Source organism: Physella acuta, unplaced genomic scaffold (genome assembly GCF_028476545.2).
Source record: "Physella acuta isolate Inbredline_101_S28 unplaced genomic scaffold, ASM2847654v3 ptg000118l, whole genome shotgun sequence".
NCBI lineage: Eukaryota > Metazoa > Mollusca > Gastropoda > Physidae > Physella > Physella acuta.
In genome coordinates this window covers 997,785-1,008,298 of record NW_026731638.1, presented here as the reverse complement: position 1 = coordinate 1,008,298, position 10,514 = coordinate 997,785, and the positions used below count along the sequence as shown (strand labels likewise).

The following is a 10,514-nucleotide window of genomic DNA, read 5'->3' as shown; positions in this document are numbered from 1 at the left end:
AAACGATTTTAAACGTAGGGGAGGTAACTAAGAGGAGGCTGCTTTCACGGGGGGGGGGGGGGGTATAGGGTAGGGGTTGGGGGAAAGGATGGTGGGGGTAGTATCGTCCTTAACGACCTACTGATAGTGTTTTAAAGCAAATATTTTCAGTGGCCGCATTGGTACTGTCGAATTCACAAATTATGAATTACTGAAAAGTAGAAAAGAAAAAAACTAAATAGCGGCGTATGATATGCCGCGGGTCGGCTCGTTTTTTAAAAAATACTTTACGTTGTGCATAATTTGTTTTTAAATTTGTAGTGTATAAAATTTAACGAAGCCATTCAGCAGGAGCTGGGTTGACAACACAGACATGTAGTCACAAACACATAAACAAGCTGACAATAAAATAACCTTGTACGTTCGAAATAGAAGTAAACACAGGAAGAACACGGTTGACTGGTTTTCGTTTCGATGTGTATGCCACTATAAATAGAACGCACTGGAGACGTTCGTGAAACGCAATTTGTTACCGGATGTTTTTCTCTGACAACAAACGTGTGTGTGAGGTTTGTTGTGCTAGACTCATCAAGAGATATCATTATGCAGTTTAAATGTAAGTAAATAGAAATATATTTTAATGTATTAAATACAGAATAAATATAGTAATAGTTCAAATTATTTTAAAATCAAATCTCATTTTGTAGGCCACTTGCTTCTTTGCCACTGCAGAATGAATCGATTTATTTCACCGATGTAATCAATAGATCAAGTCAATTTACGCAGAAACGTTTGTCGAGAGGTATTCGATCACTATTGTTACCCATGTGTAAAAACCGTGTGTTGGTCGATTTTGCCACCAAAGCGTCTATACAAAAATCTGAAGCCTGAAAAAGAAATCTGAAATTTAATACTTTTAGAATCACTGATATAAAAGTTGCAAATATAGAGAACGTGAAAGTTGACTTACATTAATACATTTCAGTAAGCAGTGGCGTAGCGAGGTCGGGTGTTACTCGGTGCGGCACTTAATGGTGTCACCCCCTCAGAGTAGCGGCTCTCAATTTTCGATTTGCACCCCCCCCCCCTCAAACTTTCGATTTGCATCCCCCCCTCAAATTTTCCTCTATATATTTTACTATTTTTTTGCCTTGGTGCGCCCCCCCCCCTCGCTACGCCTCTGGCAGTAAGCAAATACATTTCCGTGGTAAATTTGAAATATTACAAGTTTTTATTTTATTTGCTTCTTCTGTCTTAATCATGGCTGTCGAGCGAACTTTCTGACACTTCTAACCAGTCAATTCCTCTGATATACGGCAAGACCAAATGACAATGCAATATGACATTAAATTTTACTTCATTGGATACCCAATTAATCTTTTATGAATTCATTACAATTTTCTAAAGTTAATAGGCTGTCTTGTACTACTCTTTCAAACACCACAACAATACAATTTTAATAACTATAATTATTTGAATAAGATAGCAGGTTTCATCGCTATAGTACGTTACATTACCATTTTCGATTAAAACATCGTGTAGTAACTGCATCTTTCTAAATTGTAATAAATCTCATGACAAACACATCTTCTTACATAGTAACACATCTGATTTAAGAGTAAAACATTTGATTAAAAAAGTAACACATCTGATTACAGTATCATACGTTACCTCCTATCAAGAAACATGAAATTCAGCAGTTCATTGATTTTCGTGTTTTGCTTCAAAGGTACGGAACTTCATATTATTTAAATTGCTTTATATTAACTACCAATATAACTGCTCTTAGTGAGCCGCTACACGACTTAAATAAATATTGGACAACATTTTGCTTTACAAATGCTAATAATATGAGATCTTACCCAAACTGTAGCCCTATTATGTCAGAGTGCGAATTTATGATTTTAATTTTTATAGTATTCATTTATAGAATCAGAGTTTCTTCCAGGCATCCCTTCGAGAGGGCAGAGCCCCCCCCCCCCCCGAACGAGATGGATTTTATATAGTAAACATACACTTTTACTAGTGTCCCCCCCCCCCCCCCCCCCCGAAAAATGTTGACCGCCCCCCCCCCCCCCCGAAAATATCAAGTGCCCATGGAGAAAAAAGTCTGGTAGAAACACTGTATATAATCAGCATACATTTGCTGAATGTTTTTAAAACGTGAAGGTGTAACGTAGGCAGAAGCACAACTTTGGTAAAAACTAATGGAGCCCCCCCCCCCCCCCCCCACCTCCATCTCCCGGTGGGCCAATTTTTAGAATAGTGGCGCCTTTTCGTAAATTAATTTAAATACAATTTTAAAAGTCCAGCTTAAAAAAAAAATTATCATCACCGAACTGAAAATGCGAACTTGAAAATGTTAACAGCTATATTTCAACTCAATTTTATGTGATGTAAATACAATGTTTCTCGTCGAATGATTACTACTCCGCTCTTAGTTTAATCGACAAGACAGAATGGGGCGCCATTTTAGGCACATTCTCAGTTCACTTAAAACATCTGTTCATCTGATGTTTGCATAAGTCCAGATCGTCACAGGTTGGTAGAAAGTTGGTCTGCACTTCCAAACCAACCCCGAACGAACGAAAAGGGAAAACGAAATATTTTCAATCGTGTCCACCACTCCCCCCCCCCCAGAGGCGTAGCGAGGGGTGGGGCGGGGGGGGGGGGGACATATGTCTCCGGGCGCCGACCTTAGGGTGGGGGGCGCCAAATTGAAAGTTTGAGGGGGGGGGGGTGCAAATGAAAAGTTAGAGGGGAATGCAAATCGAAAGTTTGAGGGGGTGGTGCAAATGAAAAGTTCGAGGGGGGGAGGGGGTTTGCAAATCAAAAGTTTGAGGGGGGGGGGGGGGGTCCAAATGAAAAGTTTGTTCCCGGGTGCCGGGATGGGTCGCTACGCCTCTGCTCCCCCCCCCCACCCCCGGAAATTTAACTACACCCCCTAAAGTTTCAAGCGCCCTCCCTACATACCTTTAGATTGATTGTTTTAGAAACTATAAAAATATATTGAGGGGTGGAAAGCGGGTAAGAGCATAACCTTATATTATGTATTTGAAAATATACTCAGTATATGATAAAATACAGATGTGTAAAACGGTCAAAACTGTCAGAATTTCGTGTGATTTTTCTCGACGATATATATTTCCTCCATATTCTGTATACGAGGAAGTTAAAAGTCAATAAAAAAAAACAAACATTTCTATATCCGGGTTGCATAAAAGTGCAATCCCCATTACTGTTATATAAGAATAGGCGAGAAAGTTGAGAGGAGATTGCTGCCGTTTTTTTTTTTAAATAGTACTTAAGCCTCAGTGAACTTGCTTTTTTGGTTTGTATGTCCTATGCTAGTCTGCTTGACGTAATTTTAACCCGGGTTTTATGAAGATTTTTCTACTTACAGTCATGAATTGTAATCTGTACCCTGTATATACCTACGCACTGAAAATAGGAGACCCATTTACCTGTACATGTAGAGGCTATTCTACATATGAATTAACGTGGACTTTACAGAAGGAAAATGGAGAAATTATACCTCTAATAAACAGATGTGAATTTCCTTTTAAAAATTGCACGGTCGAGTTCCTTCACGGTAGGTGCAGCTTTAAACAATGCATTGTGTTTTCACCTGATACTGGTCTGATGTGTTGTGTTGAGATTAATGCAATACAGCACAGCACAGAGTGCACTGCAGTGCAGCACAGCGTAGCTTAGTTTAGTCCAGTCCAGTCCAGTCCATTCCAGTCCAGTCCAGTCCAGTCCAGTCCAGTCCAGTCCAGTCCAGTCCAGTCCAGTCCAGTCCAGTCCAGTCCAGTCCAGTCCAGTCCAGTCTAGTCTAGTCTAGTCTAGTTGAGTCTAGTCTAGTGCAATGTAGTGCTGTGTAGCCAATGCAGTTGAGTGCATTGCAGTGCAGTACAGTACAGTACAGTACAGTACAGTACAGTACAGTACAGTACAGTACAGTACAGTGCAGTGCAGTGCAGTGCAGTACAGTACAGTACAGTACAGTACAGTACAGTACAGTACAGTACAGTACAGTACAGTACAGTACAGTACAGTACAGTACAGTACAGTACAGTACAGTACAGTACAGTACAGTACAGTACAGTACAGTACAGTACAGTACAGTACAGTACAGTACAGTACAGTACAGTACAGTACAGTACAGTACAGTACAGTACAGTACAGTACAGTACAGTACAGTACAGTACAGTACAGTACAGTACAGTACAGTACAGTACAGTACAGTACAGTACAGTACAGTACAGTACAGTACAGTACAGTACAGTACAGTACAGTACAGTACAGTACAGTACAGTACAGTACAGTACAGTACAGTACAGTACAGTACAGTACAGTACAGTACAGTACAGTACAGTACAGTACAGTACAGTACAGTACAGTACAGTACAATTGATTGTAGTGAACGTGGTCTGTTGATAGGCCTGAAATATTCCGAGGTCCAAGTTGCTGTAATGAGATAGAGTGGATGAAATTTGTATGTGTTTCAGTGCCTTTATATTTCAAGAAAAAACTGTTGCTAGTATTGGTTTGCAGGTAACTTATACATATTTTAATTTTAGTCACTTATTGGAATGCACTGACGCTGCGCATATACATAACTTCTGTTCGTAGGTGGTATTTCCTACAAGGCTGATGATGTATATGACCGCAGGGCTGTCGTTTGGACTCATCTCACAATTCAACGAACGGAAGTCGACATGATGGGACTTCTTTGCTCAGTCACTGTAGATGTAGACAGGTGTTACATGAAAGTCGTGGATAATGTAGGAGGTATAATTTCTTTCGTCTTTTGACCATTAATGGTATGTTTTAATTAGAATAATTCTAATTTTTTAAAAATGTTTTTTTTTTAACTTTTGGCAATTTAGTTTCCGGTTTTAAACCCATGTGCATGAGTAGAGTAGGCCGCCGAGACATTAATGAGGAAAAGAAATATAATATTTAAGCCTACTTTCGCTGTTTTTTTTTAGTTACATACACTAGTCTTGTAAGTTAAAATGTTTTGATGCATACGGAAAAATGTATTCAAAATTATTAACAAAATCGTAAGGGGTCGTTCAAAAATGACGTCACACTCGTAGGGGGAGGGGGCTCCGTTATTTTGTGTAGGTGTGTGTTGAGGGGGAGGGTGGTTCAGATTGTGTGACGTCACTTTTTTGTATTATAAAAAAGCAATGTTTGAAAACGAGTTTTATTTCGCGTTTTAGAAAACTGTTTTAATAAATTGTAATAGGAATTGATTAAAATACTCTATGATGACTGAGTTCTGACAAGATTTTGGAAAAATATCGATGTTTTAAGAAAAATTCAACAGCAATTTTGAGGGGGGGGGGGGTTGTAGGCTGAAATGACGTCATTTAAGGGGGGGTCTGAATTTTTGTGACGTCGTGTGACGGAGGGGAGGGTGGGAGGTAAAAAATCGTTAAAAAAGCGTGACGTCATTTATGAATGGCCCCTAATAAAAAAAATCTAAAAACTTTTGGGATATTGATCGAATAGACAATCCTTCAAATCTAGTTGTGAATATTGTTTAGCATACCTGATATTGGATAGAGTAAATACATGGTATACTGACTTGTTACGGCTAAAGTCAGTGGTCGGCCAAACCCGAAGGGACGGACCTTTTCACACAATGGCCGAGGCGCGTGGGCAATGTCCGACGTGTATGAGATTGCCAGTGTATTTGCTTCTTTGGCCGACACTTTCAGGAAATCCTTCCCCAATAATCGATGTGCTGATATATATATATATATATATATATATATATATATATATATATATATATATATATATATATATATATATAACATACATATATATATATATATATATATATACATACATGTGTATATACATGTGTATATAAATATATATATATATACATATATATATATATATATATATATATATATATATATATATATATATATATATATATATATATATATATATATATATATATATATATGTGGGTGTGGGTGTGTGTGCATATGTGCGTATGTGTGTGTGTTAGAGAACAAAATAGGCGAAATAAACTTACTTGCTGTATTGCTGTGATATAGTGACAATGGAAATAAAAGGAAACTCGTTGTAATATTTAATTCTTGCGAATGTTGTATTTTACTCGGGTGGCCTGATGTTATGGCTAACGGATGATCTTTGCATCCGGAAATTGAATACACAATAACTATCACAAACACCCCAGGGTGTGCTGTTTTGAAATGTTGATGACGCTTCGATCACCCAGGAGGTACAATACCCCCTGGGTCATCCCCCAGGTGTAAGGTAAGTAGGGGCGCTCTTAGGTGTTACCTGGTACTTTACCGCTGGGGCGTCGTAGTAGCTTACCGTAATTCTGATGTATTGCGCTTTTAAAAAAAAATGTCGTTTATAGTGTTAACAAGATAATGTTTATGAAACCTAAAACTAAGTTGATGATGTTGAGTCACACTGGTGTAGGAATCTTGCTGGTAACTGTTCAGTATCAATGTCATGTAAACTTCTTCACGATCAGCACTATACCCACCGTACCCATAACGTACCTTTGTGGACTTTGGGACATCCCACTGGTTTGAACCCGGATTCGAACTCGAGACTCTCAGAATAGCAGTCAAGCTCTCTACCGATAGGCCACGTCGTCAAGTATAAACTAAACAATATAGCTCGTTTTTATGCCAATGTAGTTTCATCAATTTGATTCTTGATTTGAATGGCATAATCAGGTCCTTATAACCAAAATGTCTTACTCTAATCTGTTTTGACAAATGCTTTATTCTAGTACTTTAGGTTGTATTTTTTAGGCTAACATGCATGAATAAATTCTATTCCGTATTGAATAATGTAACATTGCTCTGTTTAACCAACCTTGATGTGTGATGCAGACTGTGTGATGCAGACTCTTCAGATATCTCAGCAGTGAAAATAGGAGACCCATTTACTTGTACATGTAAAGCCTCTCGTTTGGGCGCATTAACGTGGAAGTTACACAAGAACAATGGAGAACATATACCACTAATAACGAAATGTCTCTACCCATTTAAAAATTGCACAGTCCAGTACCATCAAGGTAGGCATAACATTTTCCCTTTTGTCTATTCTGAGGTGTTGTTTCGTGCAGTGAAATGCAGTGTAGTTGTGTTTGTTGGAGTGTAGTGCTGTTTGCTGCAGTGTAGTGATCTTTGTTGCAGTGTAGTGCTGTTTGTTGCAGTGTAGTGCTGTTGGGTGCAGTGCAGTGGAGTTATATTTAGTGGAGTAAAGGTGTATGGTGCGGTGTGGAAAGGAATGCTTTGGAGTGGTGAGGTGTGGTGTGCTAAGTTTCTATAATGAAATAGTGTGCATAGTATTTGTATGTGTTTCAGTGCCTTTTTATTTTAAGAAAATGCTAATGCTAGTATTGGTTTGCAGGTAACTTATACATATTTACATTTTAATCACTCATTGCAATGGAATGGCGATGCGCATATACCTACATTCTGTTTAAAGGTGGTATTACCTTAGAGGCGGGTGATGAACACTTGCATAGAGTTACAACTCGTCTCACTGTTCAACACGCTGAACAAGACATGACAGGAATCTTTTGCTCAAGCAAATCTATCCGAGAACGATGTTTGTTCAATTTCGTGGATAACGTAGAAGGTATATATTGCTAATTTGAGACCGTTACACAATGCATAAAGGTACCTGGAAAATCACGTGGGTAGGCAGTAAAAAATCTTATCTTGTCGCCAGGGCCAGTGCTATAATGGACTTTTAAGTGCTTTGATTTTTTTGTAATATAACCTGTTGGTTATGTAACTCTTACAGCCCCTAATAGGGCTGGTAAGTAGGTCAGCAACCAGTTATACGGCTCAATAAAACCTGCATGAGCCATAGAACTGGTTGGTGACCTACTTACCAGCCCTATTGTGAAATTCTCCACTTTACCATATCGACACTTTCGTGCCCAGTCGAGTAAAATTCAACTTTTTCATATCGTTTTCTGAAGTAGTACATCAGGGGTGATGTTTAAAAACACAACGTCACACATGACATGTTGCTTTGGGTTGGCTTGTTATGCCAGGTGAAACATACACCAAATTAAAACACAATAATTTAACTCGTGTTGCAGTTCAGGTCAAATAATCTATTTACGTTTAATCCTCTAAAACCTCAATATATATATATATATATATATATATATATATATATATTTATTTATGTATTTATGTATTTATTTATATATATAGTAAATATATATATGTATATTATATATATATATATATATATATATATATATATATATATATATATATATGCATGTATATATATATATATATATGCATGTATATATATATATATGCATGTATATATATATATATGCATGTATATATATATATATATATATATATATATATGCATGTATATATATATATATATATATATATATATATATATATATATATATGCATGTATATATATATATATATGCATGTATATATATATATATATATATATATATATATATATATATATATATATATATATATATATATATATATATATATATATATGCATGCATATATATATATATATATTATATATATATATATATATATATATATATATATATATATATATATATATATATATATATATATATATATATGCATGCATATATATATATATATATTATATATATATATATATATGCATGTATATATATATATATATATATATATATATATATATATATATATATATATATATATATATATATATATATATACATAGCCTGTTTGTTTGTGTGTGTGTGCGTGCGTGAGTGTGTGTGTTCTTGAACAATATACATATACTAGAGAACTGCGTAGCTGCAATCTCTGAACATAGGAAATTTAAGAAAACTTGTTATAATATTTAATTGTTACGAATGGTTTATTCTCGTCTTTTCACCCGATTTATTGGCATATGTGTCTTGTAATTGGATAACGTACACTGAATGCATCCGGAAATCAAATACACAATACGGCCCGTCCATGGGTGTTCTGTATAGAAACCTTGAATATACGCTGTAACCCACCTCAAGAGAATGTAGAATAACCACTGGACCAAAGCTTAAGTTTAGATGGTGTAATTGGGCGCTCTTGTTAGCTTTTGTTTCACAAAACTGGAGGTGCGCAGAGTGCCTCCTTAAGTTCAACGTTGTCATCACGTGACTGAATATCTTACTCCATTAAGTTGGTCGTGTATTTGCTCTCTTATTCACATTACGATGTCATTTGAAACAGTGATCCACGAACTCAACGAAGGAGATCAGTTCACCTGTGAATGTAGACTATTTGATGACATGGATGCTGAATGGACCCTAGAGAAGGTTGGCGGAGAAAAGATTAGTTTGGTCTCAGACTGCTACTGGAAAAACAATTGCTTTCACGGGAATTATACAGGTAGTTAACAATTCTTACATTCTATTTTTTTTTTATTTAAATGTCCAGTTCTAAATGCCTCTCCCATCATTACTTTTGTCCTGTTTTTTTGTTTTTTTTTAAATCAATTTCGCATTTATGGCTTGCCGTAAATAAAATAAAACACGTATGCCTGAAACAAATTCAGAAATCGAATATTTTAACAATTAATATTATTAATAATACAAAGGTTTCATGAAAAAAGTTTACTTTAAAAATACTTCAGTTTAAGTAAATAAATGCATTTCCATGCCAACTTTCATAATTTTTATAAACATTTATTTAAATTGCTTCCTCTGCCAGTCTGTCTATCTGTCGTGCTTGTTGTCGTCCGTTAATGGTAAAAAAAGCCAAGCGAAATCTCGATCGATTCTAACTGACCGATTCGTCTCACTATTGACAAATGCATATGATTACATCGAACCAGGATCACTACACGGCGCCGCTGCGCTAGTGTGGCTCGCCGGTGGCTCCCTACAGAGCCCCGTGGCACCCCGTGGCACCCCGTCAGAGATCACTGAGGAGTGGCTACCTCACTATTACGAAGGGCGACTAACGTTTACTAAAGGTTTTCACCCAGAACGCCCCGTGGCGTCTTTACGGTAGCATGAACTAGCACACGCCAATGAAGATCCTGGGGGATCCAGGGGGGCTCCCGGTCAAAAACCCCCTGGACATAAACCCCCTGGACATAAACCCCCCGACATAAACCCCCTGGACAAAAACCCCCTGCGACATAAACCCCCTGGACAAAAACCCCCCGCGATATAAACCCCCTGGACAAAAACCCCCCGCGATATAAACCCCCTGGACAAAAACCCCCCAATTGAGGTTTATATAAGGAAAAACCAAAGATGACGAGAAACAAAATTAATATAAAAATACAAAACAAACATTAGGAAAAAAAAAATTATTTTTATTATAACTTTAAAAAGACAGATTGTGAGCGATGCCTCGCAAATACTCAATAATGGTGGACTCATTAAAATTTTTAACAACAGTTAAAATTCGAGAGCTGCTATCAATATATTTTTTTTTCTGTTTTGGTAAACAGTGACCTGAATTAATCTG

At 36.8% G+C, this 10,514-nt stretch overlaps 1 protein-coding gene across 1 annotated transcript; it reads left to right on the top strand.

The window, feature by feature from the left end:
- Nucleotides 1-455: 455 nt before the first annotated feature.
- On the top strand, nt 456-10,049 carry LOC131934834 (uncharacterized). The gene is made up of 8 exons (XM_059290961.1): nt 456-595; nt 1,638-1,708; nt 3,383-3,571; nt 4,615-4,773; nt 6,899-7,069; nt 7,486-7,638; nt 9,267-9,425; nt 9,871-10,049. The coding sequence occupies exons 2-8, from the start codon at nt 1,666-1,668 to the stop codon at nt 10,047-10,049; spliced, it is 1,053 nt and encodes a 350-aa protein (XP_059146944.1). The 5' UTR covers nt 456-595; nt 1,638-1,665.
- Nucleotides 10,050-10,514: the final 465 nt, after the last annotated feature.

Coding starts and splice junctions, on each gene's coding strand:
- LOC131934834 (XM_059290961.1), top strand. CDS start 1,666: ATGAAATTCAGCAGTTCATTGATTTTCGTGTTTTGCTTCAAAG. Junction 7,639..9,266: donor TTTCGTGGATAACGTAGAAG/GTATATATTGCT, acceptor CATTTGAAACAG/TGATCCACGAACTCAACGAA. Junction 9,426..9,870: donor CTTTCACGGGAATTATACAG/GTAGTTAACAAT, acceptor ACATCGAACCAG/GATCACTACACGGCGCCGCT.